The sequence below is a fragment of the Apteryx mantelli genome, chromosome 18, assembly GCF_036417845.1.
Source record: "Apteryx mantelli isolate bAptMan1 chromosome 18, bAptMan1.hap1, whole genome shotgun sequence".
Taxonomy (NCBI): Eukaryota; Metazoa; Chordata; class Aves; order Apterygiformes; family Apterygidae; genus Apteryx; species Apteryx mantelli.
In genome coordinates, this window is record NC_089995.1 from 17,285,449 (window position 1) to 17,303,676 (window position 18,228).

The window sequence follows — 18,228 nt, forward strand, 5'->3', positions numbered from 1 at the left end:
AGCGATAGGGACCCGGGGCAGGGACACGTAAAAGCCGAGGAGAGCTCATCTAGCTGCCATTTCAACACGCCGGTAAATCAAAGTAGACGGAAGCCATATGCTCTGCTGGGAAGCATCCATCTCGTTGCCAAGGAAACATCCTTCCCTTTTAAAATGGCAGGCAAAGGCTTGCAAAAACCTGTTCTAACCCCCTTTTCTCAGGCGCAACCCGAGCGCCCAGACGGCTCGTGCCCAACGCCTGCGAGAGGCTCCCCGGGACTCCGCCGTCGCGCCGCGCCACCCCGCTGCGGCCGGTTAACTCCAGGGAGAGGGGAGAGCGGACGGCGCCTCCTCCACCGGCTCCGGGAGAAACCCGGCCCAGCTGGAACACGACCCTATTTCCAATTTCCAGCTGACCCCGAAGCCAGTTTCTGTGGTTTTATTCCCTCCCTTCCTCTCAGCTTGGGGATGCTACGAGCCACAAAACAGGCTGCACACGGCCGGGTGCCGATGCGCCCAGCTGCCGGGGCAGAAAAACCTGTTTCCAACTCAAGGGAACAACGAACAGCAGAGTCACAGCCCGAGCTGTTCCTGCAAAAATCCCGTCTCCTGCAAACCGGCAGGTGCCATCGGATTTCTCGCAAGGAGCGAGCAAACATCCGCCCCTGGGAATCGCAGCAATCCGCAGCCACCGTTTCCTGCTCTCAAAAATAATCCTGAATCCCTCGCTCGACGCAGCAGCTGGCGAAAGCCTGCAGCCGGCTCCAGGCGTCTTTCTTCGCACCTGCACCTTCGCGTGGGTCTCTCTGACCTGAGCCAACGGCCGCTGCGCAGAAACCGGCCCCAAAGCGCCGCGCTCCCCCGCAGGACGCGGCCGCGTGGCCGGGGTCTCGGGCGGGTTACGGGGGCAGAGAGGCAGAGCGTGCAGGGGAGGGAGCCGCTAACGCGTGAGCCACACCAGGGGACCCTTCGGGCACTTCATTTTGCACCAGGTAGAAGGTACAGAGCAGCCACCACGTCGGTACGGGGACAGAAAACTCAACATACGTTTGCAAAAGTCCTCTACGGTATTTCCACATGTTTACTTTTAACCCCAGTCTCTCCATAGGATTTTTTTTTTAAACTCTTCCCATTTATTGTAAATCCCACAAGCAGGCGAAGCCAACCGTTAAAGCAGGGAAATACAGCGTTTTCTATTCTGACAAGTAGCTGTGCTCTAACAACTTTTATAATGGAGATGAGAGACATTTAATAATTCCAACCCTGGGCAGGCCTGATGGGACAGAGGAACGCACTGAAGTCTCCTCATCCATGTGGGAGACCATCACCATTGCTGGAGGAGGGAGGGCAGCATCACGGCGTTCAGGGACATCAGACTGTGCTGCAGGATCACCAAATTCCTCCACACTGCAGGTCCCAAACTGGAAAACGGGGATAACTATTCTCCCGCACCACGCAGGGGCACACAGCTGCTAAGTCCAGACGTAACTCAAGACACTCATAGCCCTCAGTGAGTGCACGACACCATCCGCAGCTGAGGTCTGTGCACCAGCGCCAGACCCTCCCTCTCCAACCGGGGCACTTGATGCTGCGGAATTAAACCCCTTTCCCAGCTGTTAACTCATGTGGTTTAACCCACACGGAAAAGCCCGTGCAAAGGGAATGAGCGCTCCACAACGCAATCCTTCCCCGTCGGGGCTTGCTGCCTCTTTGCTCCCGGCTGCACCAGGACGGAGTAGCCAGAGCTCCTCGGCAATCCGTCAGCCAGCCCGGGATACATCCGGGCTGTCCGGAAATTGTGTCACCGCCAGGCTCTGTAAATATCAAATGCCCTTTTCGGGATCCTGCGCGCTCTCCTTCCTACCTGCTTCTTGGCTCAGAGCCGTGCTAGCGGTCTGCGCTGTATGCTGGGGACACCGACAGGGATAGAAGCAATGCATGGAGAAGAGCCAGGTAGTATTCCGAGTTACGGCATCATCCATGCAACCTGGCCTCGCAGGAGGCCGCCCGGGATCACGGGGCCCTTCCCCGCAGTCCCAGGGGCTCTGCTCTGCGCTCACGAGAGGATGCGCAAGTTTAGCTGCCTCTCCATCACATTTTTCCAGTCCTGCAGCCTTCCCTCACAAAGCAGCAGGAGGAAGCAGGGAAGGAGGAAAAAAAAGGTTTAATTAAACTTCACTTAATTTCTGCTGTGCTTTCAGCAAATGAAAAATATCGGAGCTGTGCCATCAGGTTTGCACCGAGCCGGCCCCTCGGCAGGGCTGCTGGCTCACGCTCTGCCCTCCCCGGACCACGGCACATGGTGCATGGTGCACAGTGCTTGTCCCGCCAGCCCCACGCTGTCCCACCAGGTAACACAGCCGTGGGGTCAGGCTCCGCTCCCCTACGTACATCATGTGGGACCACGGCTCTAAAGGCCTCCCTGGCTGCGCATGGGGCCTGGCCTTCCATTAACTTAATGAATTTATTTATTTATTTATTTTAAATAGTCATCTGCTCCCAGGTGGAGAAGGGCATAGCTCTTTTGGGAGGTTTGGCCCCTTTGGGCAGTTTTGCAGCAAGCTGGGGCCGGGCAGGCTCAGCCACACCGAGGGGACCCCGAGGCACGTTTATTCTTGGCAGCACATTTGCAGAGAGGGGTGGCAAAAAGGGCAAATGCAACGGAAGGGCTTCCTGGGAATTCTCCTCCCAGCACCAGTTAGGAGACAACCTGCCAAGGTCTGGTCAGAAAAATAATCTAGCATAGTGCCTTTTAACTCTACCCTTTTATGCAGGTTTCTATGCGGGTAATTAATCAGATTTATGCGCAAGATCTTGCCATTTCCCCGCTGGGAGGGTGCAAAGGCAAGGGCTGGCAGAGCAGGCAGGTCTCCTCGCATCCACACTGAACTGGGGTTGTTTGAAGGGTCTAGAGACATTTGCTCACATTTGCTCGCACCCTCGGAGTCTACAAGGAAAGAGAAACGGGTCCACTGGGGGAAGCGTCCCTATCTATATGTTCCTACTATGGAGACGATGAAGCCTACCAAAGAAGTGCACCAGCAGCAAGGTGTCGGGGCACGAACCGATCGGAGCTGGAGCAGCTCTGTCCCGTCTGCGCCAGGGAACTAACCTCAAGTCACAAAATAGCAGGGAGAGAACAACCCCTCAGTATTGGGGCGACATTTCCCTCCCCGCAAACGCTCGAAGGGAACCCAGAGGTTCCCAAAGGGCTGCTTATCTGGAGGTGTCCCCACAGGTCTCCAAACCCAAAGCAACAGCCCTGTCCCCACAAGGCAGGCATGGAGCTGGACATGCTCTCTGGGGGCGACGAGAGCCCCTGGAGCAGCGTTATCCCTTCCCACATCCACAGCAGGGGGAGCTCGGGGCAGCAGTTATGCTTCTCATCATCTTTTTTGAGAAACAGCAAAGGGAAGGAGGAAAAAAAAAAAAATCTATGTGCACAGGAACCACCAGAGCAAACCAAAAGAGACATCTGTGCTCACAAGGGAAATTTGCATCAGCTCATTTTAACTTGACGGCTGCAATAGTGATACACCTGCCTAGAGCAAGGAGAGAAGGAGGTTTTGGCAGCAAAGCCAGGGAATCCTAACAGCCATGTGCGATTGATGGCAGAGATATACCAGTCCTCACCAGTCAAGAGCCCCATGGAAGAAAACAATAAAACCCAAGACAACAGGGGTGGGAGAAACCCTGCAAATACGAGCACTCGGAAGATGGGGGAGCCAGAACCCCCAGCTCTACAGAGGAGGGGGCGTCCAGCACGTTCAGCCCTTTCACAGGTGCCCAAGTTCTTGCATATGAATGCATCAAGCCCAGGCAACATGAAGTCCAGTTTACTAGTGGATCTCCTGAATTTGGCTATTCCTAAACACAGGGTGGAGACCTGAGGTTGGGATAAGTCTCACCTGCTTTTAGATATCAATGTCTAGAGTAGACACCTCCCTAAGGAAGCCGCTGGAGAGACAGAGACATCTTTAAAGTCCCATTCATCTGTCCTGCATAGACACTCTCTTTACCTTACCATATAGACACAATCTTAGCTCATTCTCCCCAGCATTAAGGCAGAGTAGCCACCGTTGACTTAAAACCAAGCTTCAGACTTGCATGGTGTTATTTATCCCAGATGTGAGATTACTGCTTCACAGACTGAGCCTCATCAGCTCGTTTTGCACCACCGAGATAACTTGAGGTGCTCTCACCTCCTGCAAATGTTCACTGTGGGAGGGAGTGCAGGCTCAGGGCCCGGAGGGGCAGCTTAGAGGAGATTTCAAATTATATCTGATTTCTGTTGCAGAAAAGAAAAACAACAGCAGCAGCAAAAGGTCAGTGCAGGAATTCTTCCCACTCCTCATTAGCTGGTATGTTAAGAGAGAAGCTGCTAAACAAGAATAGCATTAAAAACATCTAGCTGTTAAAGGGAGAAACATGAAAAACAAGGAGAATTCAGCACAAGAGACTAAGTTTTCAGACATGACATGTAGTCACATAAAGACAAGAGCTCAGGAAATTCTCTTTCTGTCTAGGTTTCTTCCTTCCATATAGGAACAGCCACAACTACAAAAGAGAAGAGCACAGTGATGTGCATCCACTAGCCACAAGGACCAAACCACGAGGTTACATTAATAAAATTTGTTTAGGGCTGGATACATATTAAATGCATGGATCCCTCAGGCTTTGGAGGCAGAGCCCTTGCAGAGTGCTGGCAATTTAGTTTTAAGACATAATGACACGAGGACTTGTCCCTGTGGCTCAGGATGATGCTTAACTGGGTGTGAAGACAGCTTTAGGACAAGCACACTGTTATTAGCCTGTCCTTTTTATGGACGCTTTATGGTTTCTTCACAGCTCTCCAGCAAGCTGCTACGCGAGGGCAACTTTCCCTGCTCCCCCAAATCCCAAACTCATACACAGAGAGGCAGCTTTCTGCGGGGCCGCCAAGTCCACCAAGCAAGCGTGGGTTATGTCTGGAAAGGGCCAACATAGGGGAAATGAGCCCAATACGCAGCAAAGTTTCTCCTAACCAGGTGGCTCCTGTGCTGTAAACATCTCCGAGGAGTCTGTCTGCATTTGCCCGTGGCACCTCTGGTCTATGCCATGATGCCAACAGAGAATTAGAGCCACTCAGATATATCGCACCTCTCCTAAAGGAGAAAAGTCCCACCAACCAAAAGCTCAACTCGAAGAGACACACCAGGGCTTCTCAGGGATGTTACTGCCGTGGTGCCCTGAGGTACAAATCACACTCCTGCCTTGATCACGAGCCACTGTAGAGCAAGGACTGCTCCTGGACACAGCCAGCCAGCAAGCTCTTTCCCCACAGTCTGTCCTAGCAGCTTAGCGACCCCGAGGCAGACAGACATCCCATGCAAACTCCTACCCACGCTCCATATAGCCATGTCCTTCAGCCAGGGGAGACAGGGCTGGCAGCAGGAATCTCCCAAACAATGGAGCCAGTTTTAGGCTTGGTTTTGCTGCCGATTCAAGCCTGGAGTCTATATAAAGAGTCAGGGCAGGATCTGAAAGCGGAAGAGAGACACCCACTCCCAGGGAATGTAACACACATACTGAAATAAATCGCTGCCTGCCTAAGGAGATGACTCAGGAGTCTCACTAGATCTTAAAGCACAAATCAGTGCTAATAAACCCAAGGAAATTTGGAGGAAGGCCCAGTGAGAGGTTGCCGGACTACGCATGGCACTTGCGGCCTTGCCAGACACACGGGAAACAGAAGGATGAGCAGCAGCAGAACTGAACCAATGTCCAGCAAAGCAGAAGCCACGTCAGCCTGAGCTCTCCTGCAGCCTACCTGCTTCAAGAGCAATGAATGGTGCTCATTGTTTGGGAGAGGTTTTGTCTTTCACTGCCCCTCCTGCAAGCATTCAGTCTTAACCAGCGTGTGGTTCAAGGTGAGGAGGCAACATGGCCTCACTCTGTTTGTCCAGCTATACTATGGAGATATTTATATTAAACTCCTTGGCTCTCCTCTTGAGTGAAAGATGGAGCGCTCTTATATCCCTTATTACATTACTTGGACCAGATAAAGAACCTCTGAGCAAGCATAAACTCAATTAATGGCCACTTTGAGACCTTGAGTTGTACAAAGTCCCATAAAAAGTCTCCCTGTGCTGTCATTTGACTGCCACATATAACATTCTAACAGAGAGAAAACGGATAAGCCTAATTCACAGCCCTCTGCACGCTGTATGTGTAATGAACGTAAGATTACAGCAAACAGACAAGTCCCTGCAGTACGGGAGGATCCATGTCCCAGGAAAACGGCCCCTTCCTACTCCAGACCTGAAGTTAGCTCCGCTGAGGTCCTCAGTATACAGGATTTCTTGCTAAGAAAACAGATAGGCTGGCCCATGTCTCTGATAGTCTGCTCTAACCAAAGCCAAACCATCAGTAGGTTCACCAGTATTTCTGTTCTAACATGGAAAACCTGAAGGCATGTTTGCTCCAACCATTGATGCTCTCTCTGCCTTGCCTCACACACAGACATACCAACTGACAGATAAATTAAGCAGCAATTTACTTACCCTGCACTGGATGGACCAGACAGAAACACCTGCCTCTCCTAGTCCATCAGAATTCCCAGGGAAACTCAAGACACCCAAGTCTGTAAACATGCACCCAGTGCCAACTTTTATCAGCACTGCTTGAGGCCTATCACTCCTTGAAGTGGATATTTCACAAGGGCATGCCTAAAATCCTCCATCTCCCGTGCTCAAATTCCCCTTCCGAGCTGCGTTCTTGTGCAAAGCCTCTCCTTGCTGCAACCTCAAAATCTGGGCCAGTCGGGATCAGTTAAAGGAAAAACCAACCCCAACCTAAGATGCTCTTTTCAGCGACATGTGCAAGGTCTAAGAGGTCATCCAAGATACCAGCCCATTCCTTCAGGTTGTCTTATCATGTACACAGTTTTCCATTCATAAACAGGAAAGTCATTGGGAGACCCTGAATCTCCACGCGGGCATTTAGCTCAGAAAATGCTTGAGGGCAAATGAGGCTGCACTGGGGAGAAGCACTGATTGCCTGGACAGAGGGTGGAGAGCTGGCAGCTACCAGCTTTGTGCACGTCTTGGGTGCTGTGCTCACCAGGCTCACGAGATGCAGCCGGGACGATCCCAGAATGGCTCCGCTCTCTCTGGCAAGGGAATCCAGTGAGAGCAGACATCCTGCAGATGTGGACTCTGGAGGGAGCCCAGGTGGCTGTAGGTTTACCCAGGAGGACCAGCCCGTCTGTCTCACATCCATCTTTCACTTCAGGCAACAAGAGGGTACAGGCGTAAGCTTTGCAATGACATTGCTCCTAAGCAGGATATGTAGGATCTTTGGGCAATGATTTCCATGCAGTTTGGAAGATCTAAAAGGTTCCTCCATGGTCTTTTTACCACTTGCCTGGGCTTTTCTTCCCCCTGTCCACTAGCCCCTCTAATCCCTGCTTTCTTTTGTGAACCCAGTGAACACGAACAGAAAGAAACCAACCCACCAATTGAAAAGCATATAAGAAGCTGGGCAAATACCCATTAAAAAGAAAAGTGGAACAAAGATAACATTTACCAGCAGTCCCCCGACAACTATTTTATGCCTTTCATCTGTCTTGTCTGTTCAATACAACAACATCCTTACGACAGGGACCATCTCCTTTTGGCTTGAAGTACAGAACATAAGCTTGTAGACTTCTGTTTCCATTAGGGGTGCTTGCACACCACTGTAATATTAATAGAGTATTGTTTTCCCTTTGGTATTTGTTTTAACAATTGAGTGAAATTTTTGTTCTTCTTTTGCACCGTGCATTAGTTTTCTAACCATAGCAAACAGAAGTTGCAACAAACACACGCAGCAGGTATCTAGACACAAGCTACTGCATTCACACAAAAGAGATGGGGAAGAGGTGTATGTGAGTCACCTTTGAGTCAGGATCTTTTCATGGGTACCATAATAACTCTCCAGAGTGACAGCGTCTCTGTAGAATCTGCATTCAGATTGCCCGCCCTGCTGCGCTGCTCTATGGCGGTGTGCGACAGCAGCTCCAGCTATCGCCTCAGCCGTGTTTTGCTTTGACACTGTCAGCTCCCCAGGCTGGCGGAGCTCTATAGCCAGAAAGCAGAACTTCCAGGCGAATCAGCATTTGTTTACAAATGAAGCATTTGTGAAACCCTAGGAATGAAGGTCTGAAAGGCAAAATCTCTGCCTCTTTCAACCCACTTGCAGATCCGCTTGTCCCAAAGAGACCAAGTGCCAGCAGTCCTACAGCGGACAGCTGGGCTCTTCAGCCGGAGAGTGATCGCTCCCCTGCACCAGGCGGAGCAGGCATTCCCTCTGACCTTGTCTGTCCTCATGTTCCTTTGCCCCGTTCCATCTCCCCAGGGGATGCATTAAGACAGGAAAATCTTTCAGTGAAGACTGACCATCCCACCAGGCACTTACCTCCAAGAGGCTAAGCACAACTGTAGTTACTTAGTAACAGCAATCGATATTTAGGAGGCTTGATTATCATCTGATTTCCCCCGGTGCTCAGGTTGCAAGGTCCACCTGTTGATTGGGGATTACTATAGAGGACCCTTTGTCAAAACCGTTTCTCAAATGTTGCTGGGTAAACGTGGACCTTTCAGTCCCCGGACAGCCTGTTTCAACAAGAATCTGACCCATCTCTCATCTTGACCTTACCTATAGGGATTTCCAAACTGTAGTTCTGGCTTTGAGTGTCACAGTTCCTACAGACCATGGCAGAAGGTGGGAGATGCTTAGCGTCCCCTCAGCTCACCCTGGTTTTCAGTCTGAAAATGGAGGCCAGGCTCTGTCTTCTCTTTTTGTTGGCTGGGCTCATCAGACCCATCTTTCCCTACAAGACTGAAGTACATGAAGGAACTTAGATCCCTGCCATCATCAAGAGAGAGAAACAGGCATCTCCAGAAGGCAGATCTGCCCGCCTTCAACCTGAACCTCCTTTGGGATTTCCGTGAGGACCCCATAACTCAACGCTCCACCCAGCAGGTATCCGAGCATCTCGAACTCAGTGCTGAATTCAAGCTGAAAGCTCATTCCCCCTGCAATGCCTGGACACCACAAATATCAAATCAAATGAAGTGACTGCTCAGGTACAGGACTCACAAAGCCAAGGCTGATGCTGCACCCACTAGTCCTAAAGAGCCCAGTGTAACTTTAAATTACCTCCCTACAGCAGCAAGAGTGAGAGATGAGAGGATCTCACAGGTCTTCTCTTCCATTCCTCATGCCTTGGAAAAGGCTGTCCTTTGCCTGACACCCATTACCTCCATTCACCCAAAAGAAGTCACCGTGCTGATGCTGAACAACAGCAGAGCTTTACAGGATGATTCCAGCCTTTCCAAACACCTCCCTCAAGTCTAGAAAGGAAAGCGTACCCCGATCGCCATCCTCCACACACTTCCATTGCAAATGCTGTCCCCTGACATGTCATAGTGCAGGACAGCACAGGTCTGCTGATTTGTCTCCCTTGCTCCACACTGCTATTCCCCTGCTCCCGTTGGGACTGTGCACATGGCTCCAACAAGGAATGCATTACGCAGGGCTTTGACGCATGGGGAAAGTTGGTTCAGAAGAATCATAAGAAGATAAGGCAACCACCCAAGAGATGTCCAAAAAAAACACGTTAGAGGCTGGAGTGATACTGAAGCTAGATCACAGATAGATGGAGAAATGCTTCAGCTTTCCTTGGTTATTGGCAGCTAGACAGTTAAAAATCCCAGAGGCTGTAATAAAGCAGCTCTCCTCCATCCCAGCCAGTGACTTCCACGTGAGATATTCCCCATCAGACAGACCTATATTTAATTAATTCGGTGCTTTAGAATAGATGCACATGACCTCCAGAAGCATCTTCAAATTATCTGTCATAGGATGCTGCATTCACAGTTTACCCAGGGTAAGGCCGAGAAGATTGTGTGGGGAGCTGAGGTCACCTGGCAGCTTCAGTGAGTTGATATCACGTAACTCATTCTTATTGGAGAAAAATGACATTTTCCTTTTAATCTGGGTGGATGGGAACATCCACCAAGGGGCTACATTTAAATAACTATTCCTGCAGTCCTGGTGGGGGCATCCTTTGCCATAGGTGAGTGTCGGAGCAGCCCAAGTGTTTTGGACCTGGAACCCAGTTAGGAGCCATTTAAACGGATGGCAGTGGAGAATCCAGCCACCCTGGCCGGACTGCGTGTCAACCCACTGGCATTGCACCCAGCTGCATTTCTGTGTTACCTAATTTTGCCATAGTGTACTCATGAGTCAAATCACCTTGCAATACAGCTCATTTCTAAATACATTCAGGAAACTCAATTAAGGCCACCACAATAATCTGTTTTCGAAATGTTATTCCTTTTTGACTGTTGGGGGCTAAAAGCCATTGCACTATCCTATAGCAATGTGAATCACTATAGAAAGAAGGGGCTTATCCTGCTCAGTGCTGAAGACCTCATCTCTTTGACACTTTGGGAAGCAGGGGCATTCACACCAGGTGGGATCATGCTCACATGTGCATGAAAAGTATGCCACAAACAAAATTAAATTCTTTGTGGGAACCACTCTCAGCTTCTCCTGTATCTACTCTACAGGAGATTACATACAAGAAAATGAGAAAGGCACATCTCCCCGCCGCCACAATTTTAAAGAGGAATCTGTCTCTCAAGAACCAATAGAGAAACCAGCTCAGCATTTGGGCTACCTTCAAAGGGATTATGCAAGGCTAAGCGTGTGCCACTTAAATCACAAAATGCAAGACAAATCTCCATGCTTTGTTATCCTGGTAAGCCCCACTGATGTCCAACTGACAGGCTAACCCCCTACCCTACTTCCCCTGCTTGACCAAAACAGCAGTAGTGGCATACTCAGCTACACCCCTGCCCTCTGCTGCAATGCAAAAAAAGAAAGCACAAAAAAAAAAACCCACTGATTTTCTTTAGCTGTATCTCTTTAAGCAAACGCCCATCCTCCCTTAAGTATACAATTTGGGACCTGTTTGGGGGTTTATTCTTTCTTATGACAAGCAGAGCCAAAGGAAGATTCATCTCACTTAGGTGTGTTGTGATGCAGAAAGGAGGTCGTTTGAAGGATTGGCTTGTTTCTTCATTTTGCTCAAGTCAGTGTGGGGTGAATGTGACGACTGGAACATGACACATTAAAGCAAGTGAAATCAGGCTGCTCCCACCAAGCTCTGACTAAGCAGCAGGAGAGGAGGTCGTGAGACATTATACCTTGGAGCTCTCCCTGTTCCCCAGGGTCACACGGCTCCGAGGCTGACACGACGCCAAGGCTGAGGGCATCAGGGCTGGAAGCCAAAGCCCAATGGTGATAACAGCCCTGCAGGTCCATTAAACTCAACGCACACAGAAATTCTCTATGGACAACTCTGTCCCACGTGCTTAATGGGACTCTAGATCAAGGAGGAAATAATCATTATAGCCGTGGTCAAAGAAGAAGAAATAAGAAAAAGAAAGCTTCCTCAAATTCAGACTCAGTAAAACAAGGTTTCATTGAAACTACCCCACTCTCCAAGACAGGAATATTTCCCAGCTCTGGGGGAGAGATCTGTGGATTCAGCCCTGAATTCTATTAGTGCTGCATTATTTTGCAGGGAGCCAGACCAACGCACAGATGCTACTACCAACCAATTTAAGGACTTCAGGATTCGTTCCCAAACAACAAGGCCTGTCCCTGGCTCTGCCTGCCCACACTGTCCTACCGCAGCGACCACGCAGTCTCCAAAGGGGGTGAACGCGGCCAAGGGGGAGCGCTCTGAGGGAACCAGTATTCAGGAGGCTCTGAACTGGCCTCAACCTCCTCCCAGGAGATTTGCCCACTTTCGAGGTGGTCTCAGCTAGTTCTCCTTCTCCCTGATAGAAAGGAAAATACAAGGGTTGGTGCTGGAGGACAAGGTACAGCCAAGGGAATATACATGCCTATTGCAACGAAATAAAAATCAGGATGACTATAGTTCATGCTCTACCATAGATCTGCATGCCACCTTCCAACCTTCTCCGTCACCCGCTGTCAAGAGGGAGAACGATGGCATTAAAGGGCAAGGAAACAGCCTGGAAGGGGATGCAGATGGAGCCTAGATGGTGTCCATCTCCCCTGCAGGAAGCAGATTTATCCCAGGTGCTGCCAGGCAGGAATAAAGAGGAGCTTCCAATTGCCCAGCACAGCATTTCAGCCTGTGTAGAGCTGACCAAGCATCCCAGCTCCCGGAGCCCTTCACAAGCCTGGCACTGATTTTTCATCTTCCTTACGAGCTGGCATGCTCAGCATCAGCATGTTTTAGCTGGCGGCGGTGGCCCGTGCAAACAGACCACGCTTGCGTAAGTGAGTACAGCACTGGGACGAGGGTGGCCCTGCCGGTCACCGATGGACGGGCTGAGAGGTTGGCGCCACTGCGACTGCAAGCAGCATAACTCACTCTTGGCGAGCACTTGGCACGAACCATGACCACTCTGAGCTTGGGGCTGAGTAACGAGGAGCCAGAGTCAAATTACATTTACTCATAATTAGAAAATGCTTTAGAACAAGTATAAAAAAAAAAAATCAAGTGCAAAAAGCCACGAGAGCTCACAAGAAACCCAACCAAGGCAGCAGAAAAATGCCTGGAGATTCCCAGAGTCTTTCCATCGGTGCCCGTGCAAGCCATCACCCGAGAAGGGATCTGCATGAAACAAAACCGCTCTCGTCGGGCCCCGGGGGACGGAAGGAGCAATGGCAGAGGCCACCTCTGCACCGAGGAGCCCTGCACCTCCTGGCGAGCGAGCCCTCCCCGTCCTTCCCGCGCTGCTGCCGCCAGCGCACGGCGGTGCCGGGCTGCGGGAGCGCTGGGCCGGCAGCTCCCTTGAAAAGGCGGCACGCAGCAACCCAGCTCGGCAGGGGCTTGCGCCCATGACAAGGGGACTTTCGGGGGACAGGCCCGGCGTCGGGCTCAAACAGAAAAGACAAAGCAGCAGGGGGACAGCATAAAGAAATTATAATAGAATTAGGCAGGCAGAGAGGAAACCTCCTCTTTCTTCATTAGAATTTAAGTCCATGCCCATGCTTAATTAACTGAATGTATGGTGCACGCTATGCGGATAAAAAATGCACCCAAACTATTTTTAACTCAGCTAAAAGACACATTCAGGTTGTAAATTGAAAGTAGAAAACTAGGAAATGCAAGAACTGCAGTTGCCCTGCGCATACAGCTTTACAAGGGTCTAAACGAGTGAATATATTCTGTTTTCTTATTACTGCCCCAAGCCCAGCCCTCCCTTCAGCTCAGGAACCGAACACGAGCAGCTCACCCGGAGGATCAGAAAATGCATCTGCAGACACATTTAGGTTAGGTGGGTGCCAGCATAAATACCTGGCTTGGATTAGCACTGAGCATAAGCCTCTCCTGAAATAAGATGGGCGGTAGGGGAGGAAAAAAAATAGAAAAAATCACTTTCAAGTGTTGGAGCCCTGGGAACTCAGCACCATGAAACACAGAACAGGTTACAATAAGGAAGGTACAAGGATGAGGAGAAAAAGATTACTGAACCATCAAAAGTAGTAAAATGGAATGATTTTGGAGGTAAAAAGCCTCCCTGTGCAGAGAAGTACCTCACGGTCTAAGTGCTACTCTCCCCCTCTAAAAGCCTGGGCTACTCTTTAGGCAGGACTTAACTTTTCAAATTTCAGCTGCATCTTGAACAGAATGAGGCCATGTGCTGCATTGCTAAGGCTCTGCCCATAAAAAAAAAGGATCCAAGAGAAGGATTGGAAGATTTCCATCTTCCCAGGCTCCCTGGGATACAGGAGGCCCAAACCTCTGTGATCTGGGGTCCACCTAGAGCCACGCTCAAAAATGGGGCCCCGCCGGGCTCAGCCATCCACATAGGCACGGGGCTGTGCAGAACTGCAGCTGAGCAGGCAGAGTCAGCGTAGACACTCAGGCCTAGTGTACATATATAAATAATATATACCCATATATATGTGCATACACACGCACCAGGCGAGCAGGTCACCTGGGAGTGTCAGCGGGGGAAGAGCTGTTAAGTACAAAAATGAATCACAACACGGGAACATAAAATGTTGCTTTTGCTCACAGAGGTTAATATAGCGCTTTTACAAAGGCAACGTCTGGGATGAGACTGAGTTGATGAATTTGGGGCTGGGGGGGCAGCTGCATGGAATTTCCCTATTTTCTCATGCATGAAACAGTGCAAAGGGGAACAAGGAGCAACAGAAAGAGGAGGGGGAAAAAAAATCAGACAAATGGGAGCCAAGATGCAGCAATGGGAACAAATGTGACTTGCACCCGGATCGCAAGGTAGCGCACCGAATGCGCCGTGCAATATCAGCCTGGGAGACGGGCCTCCGCAGGCATGTATTTAACAGGGGCACTTCCAGAGGGCACCTCTCATATTTACTAAAACATGTCTATGCCGGAAAATTTCTATTGTTTGTGCTTTAACATTCAGACATAGGGAGGCTGCTCGAGCGCCTGATGATCAAAGGAGGCAGCTGCCTCTGCTCTGCTGCATGCTGTGCAATGGCCAAGGCATCTCCCCAGCGCTCGCGAGCCCCAGGGAAACGCGGGGAGCTGAAACGCCTGCGGACGGACACCTCTGGGCACAGGGGTCGAGAGGAGGCAGGTCCACATCTGGAAATACAGACGGGTCTGCAGACAGCTGTCTGTGCAAGCTATAATCCAACGTTGCAGGGTCACAGACTCATTCATGCTGGAAATGCTTCTTAACTCTTAGTGCAAAAAAAGTCCCTGCGAGTAGCAGGAGCAGAGGAACTGGGTTGTTTTTAGACTGGGGCCAGTTACGGAGGGATGAAGCGGTGCAATGTCCGAGCCAGCCAGCAGGACGGGGCTCCCGGATCCAGAGTCTCCTTCAAGACTCCTGTACCCGAGCGCCCGGTATCAAGGCTAAAGGTGCATCCATGTTCAAGGTTTTGGCACAAAATGGGGTTTCAGGCAGGAGAAGACAGCGTGACCTACTGTCTGGGACACTGCACTGGCACTGAGGATGCCTGGGCTGACTCCAGTTCTCCCAGACAAACTTTATGACCTTGAGCCAGTCACTTCACCCTCTTTTTTTGGTGTGCATGCATGTGGGCGGGTAAGCAGTCACTAAAGCCTTTTGCCTGTCCTGTCTGTCCGGATTACAGACCTTTGGGAACAGAAACCCAGGACACTATCGCCCCCATTCAAACACCTACAAACCTGGCACCGGCAGTGCCACACTCACCCGGGCCATCCCGGTGCTCAGCAAAAGGGGATAACTGGTGCACAGGCTTCATCCCAATAACTTTGCATGCTGTTTATCATGTTCTTCACCTCTTTAAGTAATATATTAGCAAACTGCCAAGGCTAAACCTACCACCCGAACAGTTCAGAAGACTGAAGTCCACCTAACTTCCCCATATGCCATCAAAATTATTCATACCGCTGATGCTTCACAGACTGGGGCAATTCAGCCTCCGTTTCCGGACGGGTGCTCGGGGTGGGGGTAAGGGAAGGGTTTTGCAGCAGTTACTCTGCCCCAGCACAGGAACGCAGGGAGGCAGCCCCAGCTCCTGGCACACCTCAGGCCAGCGGTTTCCCAAGCGGAGGGCCCGACTCCACGTGGCAGCACAGCCGGTACAAGCAGAATCACATGGGAAAGCGAGCCCTGGCAGGAGGCAGTCGGGGTGACCCAGTCCTGCCTCGCAAGCCTTATTTGCTGTGACAGCTCTGCTGGGGAGCAGGTCCAAGCAACTGCCAGCTGCCACCCCGGACAGCAAAACATGTCAGAAGTTAAGACAGGGTTGCTGAAGACACCAAAGAAGCTTATAAAGCCCACACAGTCCTGGGCCATGCCTGCTGTTTTGCTTTCAGCCCTTTGCACTTCTCTCATTGCCCCAGCTCGAATTTCACCTGTGTTTAATAGCACACAGCCCATGTTGCACACAACAACGGCTCCATCCTTGGTGCAACCACCAACCAGCAATGCAGACTCTTGATCCGTCTGCAAAATCCTGCAGGATTTCACAACGCAAACCACCTACAACTCCAGAGGATGTCCCTGAGCACGGAGGATGCTCAGGATTCCTGGTGCTGGACTTAGGACTCGAATTGTAGCAGCAGCCGAGCTCCACAGCTGCTCCCTTTTATCCTCTCCCATCTTCTCAGGGAGGACGAGCACCTGCAATACCCCAAGCCCCTCAGAGGGGACAGCAAGGCTCCCACCTCCCTTCCACCCAGGCAGCATTGCACCTCTCAGACTGGGCTCATCAAGACCTCAATGCACAAAATGGCTGAGCACCAGAAAACATTTCCCAACACCTCTTCTGAGACTATCACTGTGCAAAAGGGGGGGAAAAAATAACAAATGCCAAAAAATCCTCTTGTCAGGGCTGACAGAGGCCCTAGCCAGGTTGAAAACCATGCATACAAAAAAAAAAGACATTTGCACCAAGGAAACGAGCACCCAAGGCCATGCCTCCGTCGGCACCCAGGCCTGCAGAAGAGCCTGGTGGGACTGTGGGAAGTCCCAGAGGGAAGGGAGTTGCAGCAACACAGCAATTTATCTTGACCCTCCCTTTGCAACCCCCTAAACAACAGGAAGTCAATGGCGCTCCGCATGCAGTAATGCCTTCAGACAGGGGTGTTTTTCTGCCAAACGACAGGTCAGATGTGACCATTGCTGGCTGAAAAAAAAAGGGGGGGGGGTGGCTGGGGGAAACGTGCACCCCGGGACTGCTCCTTTGTTTACCTCTCCAGCTCCCCGCCGTCAGGGAGCCCCAGACACCGATTAGCATTTCTTTCTAGACACATCTCCAATTCAGCCGCTTCCCACGGGGGGGGACGAGAAATACCTCCAGGAGCCAGTGCGGAGCCACAAAAAGCAACCCCAACCCCCAACCCCTTCGCAGCCAAAGATGGGGACGGAGGAGAAGGAGCGCGGGGGGGGGGGGGGGGGAGGGAAGGAGAGACGGTGCCTGAGCAGCGCTTTTTGTTCCTCGCTGCTCACAGCATTGCTATGGTGATTTCAAGCAAGACGGAGGAACAGTCGCTACCCATCACTCCCGCTGCTCCAGCCCCCTGCACCGACCGCAGGAGCCTCCCCTTCCCCCGCAAGCTGGGGCGGCGGTGGGGGACCCGGGGCCGGTGCCCTGCCCCTCCCCGGGGGCTGCAGAGACCCTGGCGAAGGCACCGCGGGGGCAGCTTGGTTCCCCCCGGAGGTTCCTTCATCTCCCCCCACCAGCAGCAGCAGCAGCATCACACCCCCCTTCCCCGGACGGTGCAGCCCCCTTCGCCGCGGCTCCCCGGGCCCGACCCCCCGCCGGGCACCGGGGGAAGGGGGCTCCCCCCCCCCCCCGCCGCGGTGGCCCCCATCCCTTTACTCACACGTATGCGTGGTAGATGAAAGCCCAGCCCCGCGGTCTCTCGAGCACGTTGTAGAGGAAATTCTGCAGCTTGCGGTAAAAAGCATTCCTTTTGGGCGGCTTGCCGCTGCCCGAGACGCCGGAGCGCGGCTTGCTGAGGATGCTGCCCCGCTTGGTGCTCTCGGAGCCGGCGATGAGCAGCGCCCCGTCCCGGCTGGAGTCCGGAGCGCCGGGGTCCAGCCCCACGAAGCCCACCTTGAGCTTCTTCTCGGCGGCGGGCCCCGGGTAGACGCCGCCGTTGCGGGATTTCTGCACCATGGCTGCGGCGGCGGGCGGGCGGGCGGGGAGCGGGCGGGGGCCGGGGCCGGGGCCGCGGGCAGGGCCGGGGGCGGCAGGGCGGCTCCGCCCGCTCCCCGCCGCCGCCGCCGCCGCTGCTCCGCGCCCGGCGCAGCCGCCGCCGCCGCCGCCGCAGCAGCCGCTGCTGCAATGTGCTCAGCCCACCGCCGGCCCCGCCGCGGCTCCGCCCGCCCGTAACCCTTTGCGGGCCTGGCCGGGCCGAGGCGGGGGAGGCAGCTCCCCCACCACCACCCCCCAGTCAGGCTCCGGCATCCTCCCCCAAAAAGTCAGGCTATGCCGTTCACCGAAAATGAGGAGCTAGCATCCTACTCCCACAGCAGGCTGCGACCTACTCCCACCACATCAGGCTCTAGCATTCCCCCCCCTCCAAAAAAAAAGTCTGACATCCTCCCCAAAAGTCAGGCTCAGGAATTCCCCCTCCCCCCAAAAATCAGGCTTTGACATCTCTCCCCACAGACACCCAGTTAGGCTCCGTCATCCTCCCCTCCAAATCAGGATCCAGTACTCCCACCCCCCCAAAAAAAGTCTGAC

The 18,228-nt window shown here is 52.3% G+C and overlaps 1 protein-coding gene across 1 annotated transcript in view; it reads right to left on the reverse strand.

Moving 5' to 3' along the window:
* KCNQ2 (potassium voltage-gated channel subfamily Q member 2) overlaps positions 1-17,658 on the reverse strand; it is a 71,479-nt gene extending 53,821 nt beyond the window's left edge. The window contains exon 1 of the mRNA XM_067307638.1: positions 17,363-17,658. Coding sequence (XP_067163739.1) covers positions 17,363-17,658 — 296 coding nt within the window. The remainder of the gene's footprint in view (positions 1-17,362) is intronic.
* Positions 17,659-18,228: the final 570 nt, after the last annotated feature.